The 23,922-nt window shown below is 37.7% G+C and overlaps 1 protein-coding gene across 2 annotated transcripts in view; it reads right to left on the bottom strand.

Moving 5' to 3' along the window:
* Window positions 1-23,922, bottom strand: part of LOC311291337 (solute carrier family 22 member 23) — a 52,490-nt gene that overhangs the window by 24,203 nt on the left and 4,365 nt on the right. For both annotated transcript variants that reach the window (XM_084410309.1, XM_084410308.1), the window contains 2 exons: window positions 7,645-7,748; window positions 4,017-4,171 (listed from right to left, as the gene is read on the bottom strand). In XM_084410309.1, the coding sequence (XP_084266435.1) occupies window positions 4,017-4,171; window positions 7,645-7,748 (259 nt within the window). The remainder of the gene's footprint in view (window positions 1-4,016; window positions 4,172-7,644; window positions 7,749-23,922) is intronic.

Genomic DNA, 23,922 nt, shown 5'->3' on the forward strand with positions numbered 1-23,922 from the left:
ACACTAGCTCAAACAATAAAGGAAATAATAAAGAAAACGGAAGTGATCACCTGTGACAGTGAATAACCAATAAGACATTTCAAAGAATTACTGCTCCTACACTTGCGTTTCTGGAAGACATAATGCCCTTTGAAACACAGTATTCTAAACAGAGAGTGAAAATGAGGATGAAAATGATCATTTTGTATAAATATTTTAACGTTTTTGTCACAAAATTTCTGGCGAATAAAAAAACCTTCTATTACAAAGGCATTGTTATGAATAAAAAGGAAGGTTACCAAGCCAAGTCTTCATGACTCACTTCATGATATTCAAGCAATGCATCATTATTTGACCGTGGAGTGAAAACACAGAACATGTTATTGTCCAGGACAGATCGACCGCCGGCGAGACACGAACCCCAGTCTCCTTTGTTAAGTTGATTCATGGCTGCACTGACCTTAATTATTTCCACCTGTCTTTGTTCTCTCTCCTTTACAATCTCATCTTGTTCTCGGTTACTTGGTAAATCGTTCCCTAAGTTGGTCCGTCTAGCCTAGTCTTGTTTCAGTCAGGTTTGTACTGACCTTTTGTATTCTGTAGATGTAGATTGACTCTCTAGTCCTGTCTAGTCTAGTTCTGCTCTGTTCTGTTCTGTTCCTGTTTTGTTCTTTTTTTGACAAGTCATTGTTCAATTTGCAAACATAATCATTTGCAGAAAAACAAAGCCTTTAAGACCAAGCAGAAGCCTCTGCAAGCGGGTTGCTTTGGCAGTGGGTGGGATTAATGTGAATGCTGTAATCCCATTGGCTATTGCTCACCTTTCACTGTTTATGCTTGATTTCAGCAAATTAAGTCAGGAAAATAAGACTGATATTGGCCAACATTATCAAATGACCCTGCCCTGCTTGCACGTCACAAGTTTCCAAATATTAATACAGTTAACTTAACATTGCAAAGGTATTGATTAGAGATGCACCGATTACAATTTTTTAGGCCGATTCCGATTTCCGATTTTTTATTGAGTTTGACCTGCCGATACCGATTTTAGCCGATTCCGATTAAAACATTTTCTAACCACTTTACAGCACACACAAATATTTATTTTCGATCTTTTCTTTAACCCTTTCACGCGTAAGTTTAAAATATTCAAACTGACACCCCCACCCCCAGAGTGAGTTTTTTCAAGGCAAACGTTCCCTTTAATGTTTCCATGGGGACGCGTCACGCGATACACCGCAGCCACAATAATACTGTATGACAGATGCGTCGCTTTTATTTCGCTTTTCCTTTTTTATTCAAAATATTATAATATAACAAACTTGCTTACCATGTCATCAACTAGCCTATCTGATATTCCGATTCTCAAATACGTGTAAGTGAGTGTGTTTGGTCGTTTAAAAACCTTTATAAATAATCTTGATCTATAACATGATGGGTGCCGCAATGTTGTCAGTCGGATTTACAGCACGCGAATTCGTCAGTTTCTCCCGAAATAAATGCAAGAAAGTGGCCGGTGAACTGAGAAGAATAGAGTAAACACTGCTTGTGATATATGACAGCGCTGAACGCGTCCGACTCTGGCTCAGCGCCAGCCAACGCGCGAAAGCACAGTTTGAATCTGGCAGTTATGCGACGTCACTGAACATTCTAAATGTGGAACAGTAACGTTACTCTCAGGGGCACAGAAATAAAAAATTCCATATATGAGACCGTACCTCTCAAAAGGTTAATCATGCGGCGCCCGAGTGCATTTGACTGGCATAAAATCGGCATATGTCAGACTGACCGGCCGGTCGCCGGTCATGGCCGATCACGTGAAAATCGGCCAATTCCGGTCACCAGCCGATCAATCGGTGCATCTCTAGTATTGATACCCTAATTTAGAAATCAAGACAATAATCGGAATCACCAAATGCTTGAAACGACTGACATCAGTAATAGCAAATAGCCGACTCTGCACATTAAACACATATTAACAAGTGTTGTTGAGAGAAACTGCTGTGTCCTCTGCCTACTCACCACAGACTGTTTTTCATCTGTATCTACACAACCTTGTCCTGTCTCCTGCCAGTGGCATCAGGCTCAAGGGTTGGGCTTAGCAGGGAAGAAATTTACATAGCAACCGCAACTCTCCCCTTCACATCCCACATTTAAATAAGAATATTATACGAGCGCTGCCAGAAGGTGATTATCAGTGACAAATTAGGGTATGCTCATAACATGAAGCTATCATATGACTTCAGAAGAACTGCTATGATATTTGATGGTGATTTTTGGACTTTGGCAGCCCCTGGTCCTGTCTGATGTACTGAAAAGGCCAAACATGAATGTTTTACTTTGAAGAAAAGTCATTTGAGTGTTGAATGTCGTAAGGGCAAGTAATGAAAAATAGGATATTTAAAAGTAGCATGAAAAACATGGAATGCCTAAAGTTATTGCATTCCTTTGTGTGCCAGAACAGCATATCAAAATAACAATAATAGTTATGTGGTGTTGCACAGGTCACTTGTTATGCACACTGTAAAACTGATCTTTTCGAAGTTTGCAGTATAAGAACATACTATTTAATTTGACTTTTCATTCAATGTTTTACTCGCAGATTCTTTGTAATTGTTTGTGAAATTTAATAGCAATTTCTGAGTGAATTTTTTTTTCTATACCCTTTTTTATTGTATGATTCATTATCACCCATTAAAACGTCTGAAGCACGCCAATAGTCCAGGCCGGGTCTATTTTTGGGAGTGCTTTTCAGGGTAGATGGAGTCGAGCAAATTACTATGACAAGTAAACTGAAAGGCCACCGTACCCACTTTTACAACACAGAGTCATCAGACAGTCAGGTGAGGCATTGGTTCAAACCCTATTACTGCAACGACAGAGTTCATCTAAAGAGGATTATCACTCATCAGAACATGTCTTCACTGTTAAGCATGCAGAAGGTCACCTTTACTCTACGCGTAATCCATCTGAATGAATATAACCAACTGAGAAGACAGTGCAATAGAGTAGAGAGCCCCTAATTGACCTTTGTGTCTCATGGGAAGACCTTTATGAGAGAGCCACAAATCATATATATTGAGTAAAAACCGTCTAGAACAAAGAAATCTATAAGGCCAACAGCCAAACAAACAACATATTTACACACAATTCACTGATAACTTAGTACTAACTAATACTAACAAAGAAGAGATAGTATTTCAAACACAAGTCATTATTGACATTTAATAATCTCAATCCATCACAGTCCAGTTCGCAAACAACATCCTTTGCCTTTCCTCTAGAGCAACAATGAGTTTCTGATGAAGGAATGAAAATCTTCACACAATACAATCAGCTGAGGCTGATCATGTGACTTCCACAAAGCAGGAGCTCTTTCTCCATCCATACGCCCAATGTTTTGTACACTTAAACACCCTGATGCTTTTCCGTGGCTCCCAAACATTGACCCACATTATGAGAAGTTATCAGGGTATTTGTCACAGTAGAAAGATAAAGAAACAGAGTTAAGCTAAAAACTACTGTAATGTTTTCAAATGCCAATATCTATGACAGGTGTATGAATGCTAAATGTTTCTACAAATTTCAACTGTATCCATATCTGTTGTTAATGTCAATGCACATATAATGTAGTGCAATATGTGTATTATTGTGTATATTTAATGTGAATGTGTATATATATTTTGGATTTGTTTTGCAGTTGTGAGCAATGCAAGTAATGCCCTCTTGCTTGAAAGAGATTACTACAAGAATACAGCAGATAAATGAAGAATGATGTTGTCGTCTGAAGCCCAGCTCTTAATAAAGCAGTTTAATCTAAAGCTGATGATACACAGGGCAACTTTTTGGGCAATGTTGGCGTCAACGTGCAACCAGATGAGACACAGGGCCCACGACCGATCTAAATGATCCAGATAGAAATTTATTGCCCATTTTTCAATGGGAAAGTGCCCAAGCAACATTGCTCAAAAAGTTGCCCTGTGTATCATCACCTAAGAGCAGCATGACGGTGTTGAATTACAGAGAGCGTTACTCACTCAGCGCGTAGAGGGACAGTGTGATCCCTGCCAAGCAAAACCCCTCGAAGAAGCGCAGGGTGCTGAACATCGGGACGTTGACGGAGAAGGCCACTGTCATGCCGAAAACTAACATGAAGAAGACGGACAGGATCAGGACCGGGTGCCTTCCAAACCTGAGTGTTAGAAAAGGCAAAATGAAGCATTTCATCAAAAAGCCATTTTGCTGAATGGTGTATACCGAGTGGTTCAACTGGTTTTGCTTCAGGAACCAGAATTTATATTAGATCATATCATATGACATTAAGTGATTCAGCACGGTAGCTTTGTTTATTGTACAAAAGCAAGCAATCATTAGGGGCATGCCACTCAAAAATGATTTATTCACGCTGGTGATGTGCTATTGGCAACCATATTTAAATGCAGGACTGTGAAATTCATAATGTTGATGTATTATAATATTGCCTTCTAGTCCACTTTGAGCAGTTTAAAGCTGGTCGATAGGATATTTTACATGTGGCTATGATATAAACAGGTGAGATTTGCAATGTAATAAATATCGTTTAGTGTGATTATACTGTGTGTTGGTCATTGGCAATTTGGTGACTTTTGAGCTTGGAAACTTTTTAAATGTAAAGTCAAAGAGATCAAGCGTAATCGCCTACACAGTACGATTTATATAAACTTTTTAAACAAATAACTGACATAAGCAATTCTGCAGTTCTTACTGTCCTTAGAAACTCTAATTAATATGGAAAAGACTTTTATTGCTCACAGAAGTGGGCAGTAATTCATTACATTTACTTAAGTAATGTTTTGCTAAACAATACTTTATAAAAACACACTTTAAGTGGGTACTTCTTACTCTTGTGCAATTGTTAAACTGTGAATATTTATCATTTTATTCATGTGCACATTAGCATAATCTCTCTACATGGAAAAACTGAAACTTGTAGTCCACACTCATGCAAAGACAAAGCCTTTTCTGAGGATATGTTTTCAATTTCATTAGGGGCCAGGCACCAAAGATGTGTAGCCTCCTATAGTAATCATTAGCGTTCCTCTACTTCTTCTGCTATTTAAGTCTATGCAAGTAATGAGATTTGGCACACAGATAGAGGACAGTCTGAACATTAACCACAGCAATTTTGGAGTCTCAAACTCAATCCCTCTAGCGCCACTAACTGTCCAAATTTGCACTCATGTTTATGCTAATAACTTTTGAACCATAAGGGCTAGAAAAAAAATTCTGATTCCTTGGCTCAAGACGTCTTTTTCCGTCATGAAATATAGAATTTTCTGTAAAACCAACTTTTCAGATAATTTTCAGACCATGCTGATAAAAAGTTATGGATTTCAAGGTGATTAGTCAAACGGTTCTCGAATAATGAGCAAACGAATTCAACGAAAAGCACGCCAAAATAAACGTGAGGCTATATCTCCACAACGCTTAAACGTAATCTGACCAAACTTGTGTGTGTGTTATGACAACCATGATCAGAGGTTACCTGCACAGTTTCGGTGCAGTGCCACCTAGTGATCAGGAGATATGCAAAATGGCTGTTTTTTGCTTATAACTTCTAAACGGTTTGCCTCAAAATCACAAAACTGGCCTCTTTAGATTTGGTGCAGCATGCCGAGTCATATGGTACCCAATATTCCCATACTGGCCATTTTGGGCATCGGCCATTTTGAATTTTGTCATAAGATGCTGTATGTTTATGTTTGATAAACGCATTAACGTATCGTTAAGAAACTCTGTATGTGGCATCGGCACCAAGGTACTCAAACTTTTAAGACAGCGCCACCTTGTGACCAAAAATTATAATGGGATTTAAAAAAATGCTAACAGCTTTTGATTAGTTTTGTCTATTGTAATAAAACTTACAATAGTCTTAATAGATTCCTTGGGTCATGCAGAGAACATACTGTATAAACCAATTTTGCCAAAGTCGGCCAAACTTCCTGCCCGCAATTTACATATTTTATCTACTTTTTCGAACTCCTCCTAGACCATTGGTCCAATTTTAAACAAATTTGAGTCAGATCGTCTTCAGACCGCACCGGCAAAATGGATTTCGTGTCAATAGACAAAAACGCTATAATTTAACACATCAACAAAGTTGAGGCATGATGCCAAAATGACTCTGAGGCTTTATCTCTGCAATGCTTTGGCAAATTGACACCAAACTTTGCATGTGTCATTGTCACCTCACTCTGACCACACCACATCAATTTGGCCACAGCGCCACCTATTGGTCAAAAGTAATAAACAATTAAATCATATTCCTACTGATTCTATTTAATATTTTTCAACCATTATAATGAAAATCCTCTAAAATGTCTTAGATTACTCATTGTTGCAGTTAGTCTGATGCTTGCACAACTTATCGTTCCTTCTTTGTGCTTGGCCCCGATAATTGTTGCTTGCAGCTATATTTACTTTTTTTATTGTGAACAGATTGTTTTTCCTCTCTATCAAAAAACATTGCCTTATGCAGTTATTGATTTGTCTTCTTCAAATTACAATTGCTTGGGAAAAAATCATATACTATATTGTAATTATATTATGTAGTTAAAATATTTGGTCCCATGTTGACGGCACTGACGGTGGGACGATGTACCGTATGTCTACCAGCACAATGAAAATGGCTGTGACCTTGAAGTCACGAAAATGCAGCAAATACGCTTGCACACTTTTAAAATGAGAAACATTTGGAAACAATCAAGTATTTATCCTAAATGTAGGAGACTATAAAATCAGCTCTTTAACAGAAGCTCAAGTAGTTCTCAGTACCAGTTTCAATACCACAGCTATATTAAAATAATAAAAAATATATACAAATGTCAATAAAATATTGGAAATATTTAGCTATTTTATTTTCATATTTGAACATCATTTTTTTTTTATGTTAGATCTATTTTGACATATCAGATGTTTCCCCATCCATTTTTATAGTTATTACTATGTCTATCATTGCGATTTGGGAATCAGTCCTGCATTTAAATATCTTTGTCGCTCCCAAAAGTATCCAGTATGTACTTGACAACAAGAAAAATAAAACTTTTACTCAATTTACGAATGGTTTATAAACAGAAGGAGTGCAAAGAGAGCTCTCTTTATAAACACTGAGCAATCAGTTCAGTTGACTGTAAATCACTGTGCTTTGCGTCAGCACCTCACGTTTGGCTGCATATATCGCTCAGATGTAAATAAAACGGGCTGTGTGACACAACAGGGAAGGATTACTGTGAGAGGCCATTTGAGGCCATGGAGAAGTTTCCCTTTTTCTAAAATCAAATCAAATTAATCCATCAAATATATCTTTCAAATATGGCTGTAGGTTGTGCAGCTAGTAAACAACTCTGTACGACATTTTACAAAAGACTATTAAACTATTAAATACACAAACCACTTAACATACCACAACAATTATGATGTTAACATGGTTTTTGGACATCTGAAGTAACTAGAAACATTATAATTGTACTTCTACTTCTACTTTTACTTCTGGTTACTCAATCCACCTCTATCATGGCACAGTGTTATAATGAAGAGAAGTTACTCTTTAATGCATTAATATCTGAAAGAAAATCAGTTTTGATTCAAAAATATAAGTAAGACATTTTTAGACATAGGCCTACTCACCAATCTGCCAAAACTCCCAACACCAAGTATCCAAAGATGGAGCCCACCAACAGGGAAAACTTGGCAATGTGAACGATCCAGGCGGAGTCACACACTAGATTCCACTGTTGGGACAGAAAAATTAGTTATTATTCAAAACATTTCAACCTTTTTTGTCACCATATAAAGAAACATAATTATTAAAATGTGCCATTACTGTTAACAATTTGGTGGCTCTAATTCGTTTTTCTAAACCACCATTTTGTTTTTAGGGATGCACCGATATGAACATTTTGGCCGATACCGATAACCGATAACTCTTTATATTTGAAAGCCGATAACCGATAAATTGGCCGATAAATTGGCCGAGAGCCTGATTACAAAATCAAAAGTCTCAGCATTAAAAGCCATGTCCCAAACACACGATTATAATGTTCTCATAATAATTGTATGTAGCCGATATGACAGACTTAAGCTGCACATGTTGCACTGAACTGTATTTTCCTTTTTTGAAGTGATTCCAATCCTATTTCAAGCAATTCAAACCCATCATGTTGAACAGTACTCATCTGAAGTATCTCAGCTGGAGGAAATAATACATTATTTATCGACTTTGATATATTGGCCAAATTTCGATAACATTCAAAATGATCATATATCGGCCAATACCGATACGGTGGCTGATATATCATGCATCCCTAATTTATTTTATTTTTTTGGTTTGTTTGTTTTTGTTTTTAATGTCTAATCACTTAATTCAGAATACTTTTTTTTTTTTGCAAGAATAGGTGGTATACTTACACAAACACACATAAGACAAACATTAAAAAAAAACTATTCACAGGTGTGTTTGTCACCCAACAGGAAGTGTTTGATAATGAGTTACCAAGATAAGGTGAGTATTTGGCACGTCATGTGATTTCAACATAGCGGCCACTATGTTTGCTAGCATGATGCTAAGGGTTGTCGGTGGTTGTTTACAGGCTCTAGTCTTTTTATTTGTTTGTTTGTTGTTTTTCTCTCACCTTTAAAATGCATAAAAGTAGTATTTAATATCTGTATCAACCCTGTAAAGCCTGACATATGAAATAACAGCCAGAAAAAAAACAATAATAATTGTGAGATGAAAAAAGTTTTATGTTTTGTATTATATGGCTCATATAGCATGACATAGTGAGACTATGAGGCTCAAACTCCAGGAGGAAAAAACAACCAAATTTGGTGCAGATGCTGATATTTATAAGGCCAAAAAGTTGAAAGTCTGATGCTTGTAATGCAAATCAATTAGATATTTATAACAATATAACAGAATGCTTGGTTTTATGATCAAAGCTCTGTAATTTTAAAACATATAATGCAATGTAATACAGTGATGATTGAGAGATGAACAAATAAACCTTCCTCAAAAGCCTGATCATATTTGATACTCATGATTTTTCTAATAAATGATGTCTGTATAATCGATTAAAATGAAGCTGCTTCAGTCCAGTAATATTACTAACAATCAAAGTTATTCTTGCTTACATTTGAAAAATCATTCAAATCATATCAAAGACACGTGAACCACAATATATATATTTTTTTAACTTAATTATATAAATATTATATATTTTACAGGCTAAAACAGTCTGAACTATCAGTCAGACGACAGAATGGATTGTGTGTGACAGGTTTATCAGTGAAGCTTTGATCCTTTAGAGGCCTTGATAGGAAAAGCATTGGCACAACGACACAGACAAATCACATTAACACTCACAGAACAGTTGGAAAAAAAATAACCTTTAACACCATTTCCCCTTTTTTTTCTGAAAACCACTGACTACCAAAAGCAAAAAAAAAACCCACCAAACCCAGTCAAATCCGCACGGTTTGCACTTTGATATGTTGCACAAATGCTCTATAATGCTGAACAAACGTTTCCAAAGCAGGCGTACAGCGAGACAAAACTCATATCACATTTTCTAGAGGAACAAAACTCGCTCCGCTAGCTGAAGTGTGTTTAATCAGAGTGTGTTTCCAGCTCCACACACACACAAAGAGAAAGCACTCTCCTCTATTGTGTGACGACTGAGCCACGCCCGGCACATGCTTCAGGATTAAACCGTACTCACACACATTACTCACTGGCACTATCATACAGTGTCATTGTCTTCTTCTGTTTGGTTTCTTTGTCATGACTGAGTTCTAGTTCATAGTTTGTTTCCATGGTTTCTGATTAGCTACACTCCTGTTTCTCTGAAGCGTTTCTATGGCAACTCTATCAACACCTGAATGACTCTGCAGAGGTCAGGTGGTACAAGGAGGAGCTGTCAGAAAATTCCCAGTTTACAAGTTGCAGTTACGAGTTCTCTGAGGACGTGAACAGTCACGCATCTCTGTTTTCATCTAAACGACACGCGAACACGTCATACAGAACAGGGCATTTGTTGAAACTGAATTTTGTTGTTGTTGTTGTTGTTGGATTGCATTCAGACAGAAGTATAATTTACTTTAATAATACTGTGGATTAAAATGCTTGATTTAAAGTTTTAAAACTAAATTTTCACCATGGTAATTTCTAACAAAACATTTTCATATATAACTATAAACTATTTTGTCAAAAAATTGCCACTGCATGAAAAATACCTAGTCATAATTTTGACGAAATCTGCTACTCAAATCATTGGTAACAAAATATTTAAACTTTTTTCCATTAGCAAAAAGATTCAATATTCAGTTCCCAAAAACTTGGTGACCCCGACCTTCCACCATTTAAAACCTGTCAAACATTTGGAAATATTGCAAATGTTTTAATATTTTTGATATAAGTCTCTTCTGCGCTCCTAAGGCTGCATTTATTTGATCAAAAAAACAGTGAAATATTTTTGTACTGTAAATCAGCTGTTTTGTATGTGAATATATAGTGCAGTGTAATTTATTCCTGTGATCAAAGCTGAATTCTCAGCATCATTACTCCAGTCTTCAGTGTCACATGATCCTTCACAAATCACTCTAATATGATGATTTGATGATCATAAAACATTTATGATTATTATCAGTGTTGAAAACAGTTGTGCTGCTTCATGTTTGTGTCGAAACAATGATGCCATTCAAACATTTGTGGTAAGAGAGAAAAGAGAGAGAAAAGAGAGAGAAAAGAGAGGAATCAATACTTTTATTCATCAAGGACGCATTAAATTGTGACAGTGAAAACATTTACATTGTTACAAAAGATTTCTATGTAATAAAATGCTTTAATAAATGCTGTTCATTGAACTATTCACCAAAGAATCCTGAAAAAAATGTTATGCAGCAAAAACTGTTTTCAACGTTGATAAGTATGTATATTTGCGTGTGTCCGTGTGTGTGTGTGTGTGTGTGTGTGTGTGTATTATATGCTATATGTATATTATTTTCTCTCCTTTTTCTGTTTACATGGTAATTATCTTCTTTATCTCATACTTTAAACTAATAAAAAACAAAAGTTACAAAAAAAGTGGACATTACATAAAATTGTCACCCAAAAAGTAGCATTATCGTGAATGATGATCCTTTCATTCTGTTTATTATGTTTACATAAACTGTAGTGTTGACTGAACTGATTGACATCTTTAGAAAATCCTGACAGTATAGTGTTTTAAAGCCAAAAGAAGGTTAGTAAATCTCTTTTTAACAAGATCTGTGTAAATATGTTAATATTAAAAGGTATTCTATTTGTAAAAATGAAATAAAACTCAACGGTGATTCAACCTTTATCCAGGACTTTGATTCACCCATCAATAAACGGTGAAATGCCTGCTGGGTTTCAACTAATTGTTTGATCCAGGTCACAAAAGTGGTTGAAAAGTGGTGAAAATTTGCTCATCAATTTTCAAAATTGGCAATTATTTATCATTATTTTTATTTTATTGTAGAGTTTATTTTAAATGATTATCAGTGCTCATTATTATTATTATTTTTTTATTTATTCATTCATGTCTGTTTAACTGTGTTTACTTCTGGAGTGCCTGCATAACCCTATATCTAAAACAGTTATTTTCTGAAACGTACACCTACAGTCACATTGGTGCCTAAATTTGTAACTATGGTAACTATGGTAACTATGGTATACTGGTTGAGAACGGACAGTGTATTTGCAAAGTAAAAAAAAAAAGAAAAAAGTATCAAATCGGCTCTTTTGGTCATAAAAGGATGCCATAACAAGTCGTCTTTGTTTCAACAGGTATTGTAAGAAAATGAACCAACAGTTTGTTTTGTTTTTTTGACCATATTAGTGGAAAGTCCTGATTATGGTTTTACAGTAGTAAATACGCATGTAACTGCATTCATGATGATATTTTGACAGAAACTACCCTGCAAAATTTAATCTCAACTCATTATACTTTTGTCTCTTTTTAGCATGGGCTTTTTTGAGTTTTACTTCTGTCATTTCAATTGGATAAACAGTGAATTAAGGTTAGAGTGTAATATAAAAATATTTTTTTTACAGTATAGGTGCCATGGTAAGAATAAAGGGAAGTAATAAGAGCTGCTTTACACTACAAAACAAATATAACCTCACAAAACAGCCTAACTCTTCAAACAGATGTGTGTTTGAGAACAGAGAGAGGCTGAAGGATGAAGGATCATCACAGAGTCAGAGATTGAGATGATGTTATAATAATGTAAGTATATGTAGGCTAGTATACTCGGCAGCAGGCTATCCTCGGTGTTTCTCACACACAGATAAATGAATCGGGGAAAGGGAAGATACGCAGAACACATCGAGCGCCAGTGAGGAAATGACAGAGATTGCCGCATAGTTTCTGCCTGGCAACAGACGGGTGTGAGAGCCACCTCGCAGAAACACAGGCAGCCCTCGCGCCGATGCTTTATGAGTTTATGATTCAGAGGGAAGAACCACATGAGAGACACATAATGAGAGACAGAGGAAGTGAGACGCACAGACAGTGAAATGAACGGCAGCGACTCTCAGATGTAGTACGAGAATGACTTAACATTTCAGGCTGTAGGAATGGTCGACGCTCCAGGGGTTCTGGCACAAATATGTCCTGCAACTGGATATTTAAGGTATTTTGTACATGTAAACTTAATAAAGAAGTTAATAAACCGACGTCGCAGGGCTTTTGACCCACCGGTTTCCTCTGGTTTAAAGAGGGCCGACTGAGACTCGAGGAGCGGTGAAGGTCAGAGGTTATCTGAGTTTCCCGAACAGACACTGATAAGACATTTAAAACTCATTTCTCAGCTCAAAACTCACAAAAACAAACGTTCGCAATCTGATGTGGATACTGATCACAGTATGAGGAAGAAATATACTATTTATAGATTTAGATACATACTAACCATTGCCATAATAAACAACATACATTCATTTTTATTAAAAACCCCTTTAAGAACAGACGAATCACATATAGTCATAGATGCGTATTATTGAGAGATCAACAAATTGATTTTTTAAAAACCAATCCCAATAATCTGTTTTTATGTCTGATAACCGAAATGCAGAACTATAGACCTGTCTTGATCATAACATTTGTACTGTTGATTACTTATCACACAATATTTCTCTTTTTATTCAACTTTAATCTTGGTCAATATAATATAATATAATATAATATAATATAATATAATATAATATAATATAATATAATATAATATAATAAAATCTAAGACCATTTCATATGAAAGACCTTTAATTGTCTGTGTATTTATAGTGTTTATGTTTATATATAATATAAACTCCTGTGGTGTTGTTAATTATCTGTGAAACTGTAACAAGATGTTTGGCATTATGTGAATGTTATGTAAACCAGGGTGTTTTCCAACTATTACACACATTACAGCTTGATTATAAACTTTCGCATTTTTGCACCTCAGAAGCTGTGCTAGGAACAGAAGTGTGCACACTCTTTTTTTGTTTGTGTTCAGGCTCTACTAGAACAGGTTTTCCTGCTTGAATGTTGATTATTCTCCTCATATTCTCCATTGTTGCAGCTCCTCTCTTCCCAGTCTGTCAGTAACGCTCTGTTTACTTCCTGTCTCTATGAAGCCCCTCCTTCTGAAAAGCACACTGTGCTCTGATTGGTCGGCTGGTGAAGTGTGTTGTGATTGGTCGAGCGCTTCGAGTGTGTTTGGGAAATGTCCCACCCCTTACCATAACCACCAGTTTAACACACTACTAACTAACTAAACCAGGCCCCGCCCCTTTATTCTGCGTATTAATTATTATAATGAGGAATATTGTGACGTGTTCGTTCCCGGAAGAAACTCAAGACTACAATGGAGGCGTTTCAGGAGTTCAGAAACACTGACACTGATATAGAGAAGAACTTTTTCACTCTCAAACAGCAACATTACACACTAAAGACAGATGAAGATGGAGAAAAGCAGAACAGATCCTCTTTAAAGTCCATAGTGCCGGTAGTGGAGACTGTGTGGCATCATTTGAAGCGTTTAACTAATGGCGATTATGACCCTGTTTCTACCTTTAAAACAGTTTAAAATGATGCTTTAGGTGTGGTTTATTAGGCTAAAGAGTCTTTAGTAAATACACAACATCATATCGTTTGCGGTCACATTGAAAGTTGTGATCACACACTGCATTAAATTTCCATCTAAAAATGACAGTGGTGAGAAAACAGCAATTAAAGTGCCATATGCTCATTTCAAGGTCTGCTAGAATACATTTACATGTTTAAAAATATGAAACGCTGTGAATCGAATTAATCTGATTCATTTCTAATTATACGTTTAAAATATGAGGAAGGAAAATAATGTACATAGAAGGAATGAAGGAGATGATGTGAAGATGTGAAGATGTGAAATGAGAACTTGATCTTATTAGATAAAAATATATGCGGACAAAGATTTCTTTTGGGGACATTTGCATCAATATACTGCAATATGTTCCTGCAATACTCAGCATATCACAAAATGTTTAAAATAGTAATGACATTGTTATCGTGGCTTAAGTATCATGATAATATCGTACCGTGGCTCAAGTATCACGATAATATCATACCGTGGCTCAAGTATCACGATAATATCGTACCGTGGCTCAAGTATAACGATAATATCGTACCGTGGCTCAAGTATAACGATAATATCGTACCGTGGCTCAAGTATAACGATAATATCGTACCGTGCTCAAGTATCACGATAATATCGTATCGTGGCTCAAGTATCACGCTAATATCGTACCGTGGCTCAAGTATCACGATAATATCGTACCGTGCTCAAGTATCATGATAATATCGTATCGTGGCTCAAGTATCACGATAATATCGTACCGTGGCTCAAGTATCACGATAATATCGTATCGTGGCTCAAGTATCACGATAATATCGCACCGTGGCTCAAGTATAACGATAATATCGTACCGTGCTCAAGTATCACGATAATATCGTGCCGTGGCTCAAGTATCACGATAATATCGTACCGTGCCTCAAGTATCACGATAATATCGTACCGTGGCTCAAGTATCACGATAATATCGTACCGGCTCAAGTATCACGATAATATCGTACCGTGGCTCAAGTATCACGATAATATCGTACCGTGGCTCAAGTATCACGATAATATCGTATCGTGCTCAAGTATCACGATAATATTTGCATACAGTAATGTGATGACAAACACACACACACACACGGGAGGAGAGGTTACACAGGAAGGGAACATACAATTTCCTCATAAAAAAAAACTTTTTTTTTAAGTTATAAGACTAAAGGTGGGGACACACCAAACCAACGCCAAAGAACTAGCGCTGATGAAAGCCGACTAGAGCCAACGGTGTTAAACACACTGAAATGTGCCCGTTCCAGATGTTGCCCGTTCGTCAGCTTGGTGTGTCCCGGCCTTAAGATAAGGGGATCATTCAGGGCCTTGGCTTGTTGCACTGCATGTGGGATTGGGAATGTGCTCTCTTGTTATCCATAGTTCTGTCTTCAAGAGAGAAAGACAGAGAAAGAGTAATGAGAGAGAGAGAGAGAGAGAGAGGAGAGAGAGAGAGAGAGAGAGAGAGAGAGAGAGAGAGAGAGAGAGAGAGAGAGAGAGAGAGAGAGAGAGAGAGAGAGAGAGAGAGAGAGAGAGAGAGAGAGAGAGAGAGAGAGAGAGAGAGAGAGAGAGAGAGAGAGAAAGGAAGGAAGAGAGAGAGAGAAAGGGGGAATTGTCTTTGCTGGTGTTAGAGGCAAAAAGGGCTGATTGTTTTTAGCCTGTGAAGATGTGTTACTGTCATAGTGCAATGAGAACAATGACAAACCATACATTGTATTTAGGGGGATTAATAACTGTAAACATGCAAATAAATCATAGTCAACTAGAGTAGATTCTATTCACAGATTTGTCAGAAATACAGTCTGTAGAAAAAAACCTCAAATAAAAAAGAGAATCATCAACAAAAGCAATTATCAAAATAGTTATCATTCCTAAATGAGGATAACATGGTAGTTCTTTGAGGGAGCATCGCTGTCTCTCCATGTACTACTAAAAGTACAGCAGCAGAAAAATATGTCTTCAGCAAACACACAAACGCATGGGGTACAAAACTAAAATACCTATTACAGACCAATACCTAGATTACAGACCATTTCCACATTCCAGAACTGTCAATTCCCTCTTTAGACTACACTATGGCATAAGAAAAATCGAATCCAACTTTTTGATAGGTCTGATAAAGTGGTATTTTAAGACACATTTTGTTTTCCATACACTGTCAGTTTATTTCTTTACGGTCAGTTTGAGTCCAGCTCATATGTCTGAATAGAAATCTGTGAATATGCATGTTGCGTTTCAGACTAAAAGATCAAGTCACACCAACGGATGTGGATCCAACCAAAGGATCAGTGAGTTGATCTCAACAGCTGGGTAAATAAAGTGTGTGTGTGGGTGGACAGGACACGACAGGACGGGACGCATGTGTGTGAACGGGTCTCTGCAGAAACTGGAGCTCAGGTTTCCATGTCCATCACTAGCTCAAAAACAACAGGACAGCTGGTTTATCAGAGGCTCAGATGGCAATTAATGTGCTTTAAAAATCTGTGATGATGAACAATACACAACGTCATTTGATCATCTTTCATCTGCACATTTTTTTAATGCCTGTTATGTGTAACAACTACAGTAAGTTTAGGTTTCTCTACTACTACTAAATAGCCACCTATTTTTACGTTGATTTTGGGGTAAAAAAACCAAAAAAAAAACGCAGTATGGAAACACCAAGAGGCGCATTAAATAAAATTTAAAAAAGTGCATAAAAAGCACAATTGAGGCAGATATTTGTGTATCTGATGAGAAGACTTGCACATAAACTACGATGGAATTGTAAGTGATTGGATAACTGGACTAACCAGCGGACCAATGGCATCGCAGCATCATTTCAGCGTTTTCCAAGATCTTGAATAACTTTTTGGTGTAGCTCAATCTGGGATTGCCTTATTCGTGAAAGAAACATGTATTTGTGCCTTATATTTGGACCAAAATGTGGCATGTTATGAGCGCAACTATAGCTATGTTTCCATCCACCTATTTTTATGCGCATTTTGGGATATTGCATAAAAACGCTGGACGGTAATGCAAAAATACAAAACATGCTCATAAAAAACGAATGTGCTCACTTGAGACGGATTCATTTTTTTATCTGATAATATATGCGCATAAACTACGATGGAGACGTGTTTCTCGAATAAATTCCTCGATGTGCAACAAAAACCTCACGTGACTTTGCCTCATCAGAGGCTGTGATTGGATAACTGGACTAACCAGTGGACCAATGGCGTCGCAGCATCTCAAATGTTGGTTTGGTGTTTCTGAAACGCCGGAGTCGAAGTGTGTGATCAGAATGATTTGGTTTAATTCCCTCCAGAAGCGTTTCACACGAGTGTGTTCCCGAACACCAGCATCCCAACCATTCGTCTGACGCTCTGAGACACACTCGTTTATGATGGAGAAAAGTTACAGTTTATTACTGATAAATTTACACCAATTTCCCAGGAAGTCACGGTTTTGTTCTCTTGAACACATGGGATGGAAACGATGCTTTATTTGCAAATGTTTTACGCCATATACTAACTTTGCGCATAAATTAATTCACAACTTTGGACGGAAACATTAACACTATTCAGAATGAACACTTTGAAATTTGCACTTCATAAGTTGTGCTGATCTGATGTCGGCTGCTCACACACACTTTCAACGAGGAGGGAAATCCCAGACTCTAAATAAATAATCAATTACACTGCATGTAGGAAGTACAGGCGGACTGCAGATATAAACACGTAACTCGATGGGTAATGATTAAGCTATCAAGGCATATTTGCTTATATGACGCCGCAGTGTCTATGACATCGTCAGTACAATATGCCTGTGTCATAATAGTTCAGACCTTCAACACAATTCCAACCCAGCATTATTCACATTTTCTTCAGAAACTGTTTCAATCTAGTTTGCTATACTGTATTAAATGAGTAATTTTGATATTTCAGCAATTTCCAAAGTAAAGTTTTAGGCTTAATTTACTATTTGCCATATACACTCAAACCAACATTTATTCAGACACCTTCAACATTTCTCACATTATCACGGTTTATTCGCCAGAAAATGGTAATGAAATATGAGCAGAACTCAGTTGATATTTGACTGGTTTTGTCCATCTTCTGTTAGACTGTCTCACACATGAATTATGTTGAATATCTGTCAGCTGTTAAATTTAACTACACAATTAGATAATACCAGTTTAGCTCAACCAGTGACCAAGCAATGCTTCATTGTGTTCAGTCTGTGTGTAAAAAGATCATTAGTTATTAAAGACAAAACACTGAAGAAAACATGATCAGGTCAAAGTGTCCGAATCATTTTTGGTCCCAAATTTCTATAAATGTTACTGGTAGTCACTGTATGAAGAATTATTGTGTATAATATGTCACAGTTTACTTTATTTTGCTCTCCTCACTTACGGTACATAAATGAACTAGTGTCCTGCACACACCAGTGAAACAATATCACAAATTATATCTGGTGTGTGAATCATTTTTGGTTTGACTGTACACTAGGAATATGGATGCACAATATATCACATCGGCCAATAAATGTGCTTTTTAAATGTTATCTGTATCTTAGATTGTCATATTTAGGCCAATAAATTACAGCCAACTAAACATGTGACTATTATTTCTAGTTGACTGACGTGCAGTTAATATCCATGACACAGGCACTTCCACTCCACTTTGATGGAGGAGACTCACCCAGCAGGCATTACCGGTGTGTAGATGTGTAGATGTGCAGAAGTGTAGATGTGTAGATGTGCAGATGTGTAGATGTGTAGATGTGCAGATGTGTAGATGTGTAGATGTGTAGATGTGTAGATGTGCAGATGTGCAGATGTGTAGGTGTGTAGATGTGTAGATGTGCAGAAGTGTAGATGTGTAGATGTGCAGATGTGTAGATGTGTAGATGTGTAGATGTGTAGATGTGTAGATGTGTAGATGTGTAGATGTGTAGATGTGCAGATGTGCAGATGTGTAGGTGTGTAGATGTGTAGATGTGCAGAAGTGTAGATGTGTAGATGTGTAGATGTGCAGATGTGTAGATGTGCAGATGTGTAGGTGTGTAGATGTGTAAGGTCATGTAAGTTTAGCATGAGTTGTTTTTGCAGCTTAAGGCTGTAATACACCATGACTTTTGCCCTGATTTTTGCAGTCAGCGCTAGTTGCTGAGAGTCCATCTGCAGATTTTGACCAGTTGGAGTTCACACTCACACTCACTCGCTCGCTCACACTCACTAAATCAAACACACTCACTCACACACTCACTCACTCAAACACACTCACTCACACACTCACTCACACACACACACACTCACTCACACACTCACTCACACACTCACTCACACACTCACTCACACACTCACTCACACACTCACTCACACACACACTCACTCACACACTCACTCACACACACTCAAACACACTCACCCACTCACTCAAACTCACTCACTCAATCAAACACACTCACTCACACACACTCACTCACTCAAACTCACTCACTCACTCAAACACACTCACTCACACACACACACACACACTCAAACTCCCTCACTCACACTCACTCACTCACTCACTCACACACACTCACTCACTCAAACACACTCACTCACTCAAACACACACACACACACACTCACTCACTCACTCAAACACACTCACTCACTCAAACACACTCACTCACTCAAACACACTCACTCACTCAAACACACTCACTCAAACTCCCTCACTCACACTCACTCACTCACTCACTCACTCACTCACTCACTCACTCACTCACTCACTCACTCACTCACTCACTCACTCACACTCACTCAAACACACTCACTCAGTCAAACTCACTCACTCACTCAAACACACTCACTCAAACTCCCTCACTCACACTCACTCACACTCACTCACTCAAACTCCCTCACTCACACTCACTCACTCACTCACTCACTCACTCACTCAAACACACTCACTCACTCAAACACCCTCACTCACTCACTCACTCACTCACTCAAACACACTCACTCACTCACTCACTCACTCACTCAAACACACACACTCACTCACTCACTCACTCACTCAAACACACTCACTCACTCACTCACTCAAACACACACACTCACTCACTCACTCAAACACACTCACTCACTCAAACACACTCACTCACTCACTCACTCACTCACTCACTCAAACACACTCACTCAAACACACTCACTCACTCAAACACACTCACTCACTCAAACACACTCACTCACTCAAACACACTCACTCACACACTCACTCAGTAAAAGCATAATGTCAGGATTAGCCCTCAAGTGTCCTCTGCTGCCTGAAGTTGATAATCTAATACACTCTAGAAGTAATTTAATCAAAAGCTGCCAATCCAATAGGAAATCACTGACAGCATCTTCACTTCTATCATTCAAAGAACTTTTTACATTTAATATACTTGATTTCACGATCATTCATCGGCCTTGACTTATGGATGGCTTGAAAGTTGTTATACAGAATAAAATGATTATTTTCATTAAACAGGATTGTTTTATTTAGAGCAGTATTTTATCCTACATTGATGAAGACAGCGAGTTAAAGAAGCTCTACCAGTATATCAGCTTCATAAGAAACTATTCTAGCAGTTTCATGCATCAAGAGAACTGGTTCAGGCACTCAGTTGTATCCTATTCACTCTCTTATCAATGAATCCGAACCCTTCAGGCCTGATCCTGCACTCGTCATCAGAACGCAACATTAGAGCCAAACTCCAGATCAAAAACCAGTCAAAACCCAAACCAGTGAGAGAGTTCCTCCAGCTCTGCTTCTCCCAGTGATGTTCTCCTGTTCATCACCTCATCTCATTAAAGCCGAAGCCCTCGGGCCTCAGAGGAAATTAGAAATCACTGAGGTTTCTCCCGGTGGAGATCCCAGAAAAAGAACATGCACTATTTTCAGGGACTTTTCCCACCAGCCCGCCTCAGTCCGAGGGAATCTCTCTTTCACACGCCAGAAGATAGATCAATACATCGTTCATTTATGCCAATAACTCATTTTGATGTAACACCTTTATCAGGGTTCTCTTTCAAACACGACTGCATCATGTTAAACTGACTTGAAATGATAACGGTTTTCATGGTGAGTGTGTGTGTGTGTGTGTGTGTGTGTGTGTGTGTATCAAGTACCTCAATCAAATATAGAAAACAGGATTTCCATTTCCCATCATGCTTTGTATGGGGCTGGATAGGGAGAGCAAATGTTGAAGTAAAGTGTTATTATATGAATCTTTAGCAAGATGAGAAAATGGAGAGACTTGTTGCTCTATGATGTGTTTTACAAGAGTTTCTGTTATGTTGGTGTTTTTGGAGGATTTTCAGTGTGGTGAAGTGTGTCGAGTGTGTGTTTGGCTCGAGGATTTAATCAAATAAAAGCAACTACTTTGGGAACAGCATGGATGTAACCAGTACCATCTTCTGCTGACCAACACTGAACATGAGTAAAGAAAAGCTAGATTTAGGTCCAAATAACTCGATTCAATCAAGTTCATCCTACATGAAGGATTTGAGTAGAGATAACATGTGTCAACCGTGTCCATGACTGAATCAAGTTATTTTTGTGCATATCTTTTTTTCTATCCTCTATTAACACATTCCTCCTTTCCTCCTAAACATTGCAAAGCCGATCATTCCGCAGGTTCTGGAGCATTATCATTCCTCACAGCTGGTATGAGCTTCTTTTATACCCAATGTGAAACTGTTCATTCTCTTCAGTGGAGCAGAGACTCCCAGTAAACCTGCTTCTCCTTAGGGATGTGCCAAGATCCACTGGGAGTTTAACGCTGTGCATATAATTACAGTGCATTTACAGGGAAACACTGTTATCAGATAACTGAGAAATGCACGTCGAGGGTTATGAGAGTGCCAATAGCGTGCTGTACTTCAGTGTTTTACCAGTCAGCACGGCAGAGTTTGATTTTATAATTGATCTGATCGAGTCGGGAGTTCTTTGAGACTTTGTAAAGGATCTTGCACTCTGTTCTTGGGATGAATTTGGTGCAGGGTTATTATCGTTAACTAAACCTAAACCTATTAAAAACAATATATTAACATAATATTGCAGTGGGTGTAGAAATACATTGTCAAACAGTTTTATTGCTGTGGTGTTTTTTTTTTGCAGCATGGGATAGTGCATTGTCCTGAATGAGAATCCTTTTATTTCTTTTTATACCATAGCAGAAAGTCCACATTTCTTGCAGAAGTCATTTTTCAATATCCCAGCCCAAATGTTGGAACATGGAGGACATCCGCCAACCATCCAGAAACCCATCATCTCTACACCATCCATTGCAGCACAGCATTCGTCAGTCAATAAAACTATTTAAAGTCTTCGTGTATTTCTGCGCACACTGTAAAGGTTTCTCTTGGTGAGCTTTGGTAAGAGGTGGCTGAAATACAGCTTAATTATGCTTAACGAATTGCTAATTATTACAACACAGAAATAAAGCCTGTACAAATACTAGAAATCGTGAAATAATGGAAATAATTGGGAGGCAAATGAGAGGACACTATATGAATATGACTTCATGTCAAAAAGAAACTGTCCATCAGTAGTTTGGGACACTATGGGCAAGACGTTTCCAAGACCTGTCAAATGATTATTACAACGAAACTGTGTGTGTGCAATGCTACAAACATTTCAGACAGCGCCATAAAAACCTACATGACCAATGCATGAGAGTCGACCAAGTCCCTCAAAACAACAAACACAAGCACACCTCGAAGCCAACCTGACTCAACTGAACAAATATTGATCATTCGGGTATTTGAGAGCGTCATCCTTATGAGAGGAGCTCAAATGCTCAAGGAAATAACCGAAGCTATTGCATCACTTATGCAAAACATGGTGTCTGCGTACACCGTCAGAAAAGTCGGCTTCTAAAAGACACAAACACTCAACAAAAGATACCAATTGCCATCATACATTAATGTTTTTGCATTAGACATGAAAAGCGCCTGTTGAATTAGAGCTAAAGCAGGGGAAATACTACAAAACATGAAAAACCATGAAAGCGTGTAAACGCTTGAATCAGACTATTTTCTCAATCGGATTCATGTATAGTTGTATATGCTTATGTTTTATATGCGAATATGCGCAGGTTTATTTACGTCACAAGACTTACGATCTGGTCAGTGGAGGAGAGGGGACTGAATATGTACTAAATAATTGCTAAAAAAAAAAGCTCTTCTGGCATAAATGTCAGCTTTGTTTTTAGAGGTCATCATGGAAAGAATCCGTGACGTTCTCCGGCTCGGACTTTGTACGGAGCAGCAAGTGTCTATTAATACAGAAAACAGCTCAAATATACAGAAGACAGGCGCTTTGTACAAGATTACATTAGATTATGGTAAATGAGAAACAAACCCAGTGTTTATGTTCAACATAGTTCTCAAATGTACTGAATTTGTTGTACAACTTGTTTTGTTTTTTTAAAGCAGCAAATGAGATCCATAAAGATTTAATTAAGTAAATCTATTATGCCCTTTCTAAAAGTCCTGTATTCAGGCTCTTCTAGAACAGGTTTTCCTGCTTGAATGTTGATTATTCTCCTCATATCCTCCATTGTTGCGGCTCCTCTCTTCCCAGTCTGTCAGTAACGCTCTGTTTACTTCCTGTCTCTATGAAGCCCCTCCTTCTGAAAAGCACACTGTGCTCTGATTGGTCGGCTGGAGCAGTGTGTTGTGATTGGTCGAGAGCTTCGAGTGTGTTTGGGAAATGTCCCGCCCCTTACCATAACCACC

This window comes from Rutilus rutilus (genome assembly GCF_951802725.1).
Source record: "Rutilus rutilus genome assembly, chromosome: 6".
In the NCBI taxonomy this organism is placed as follows: Eukaryota; Metazoa; Chordata; class Actinopteri; order Cypriniformes; family Leuciscidae; genus Rutilus; species Rutilus rutilus.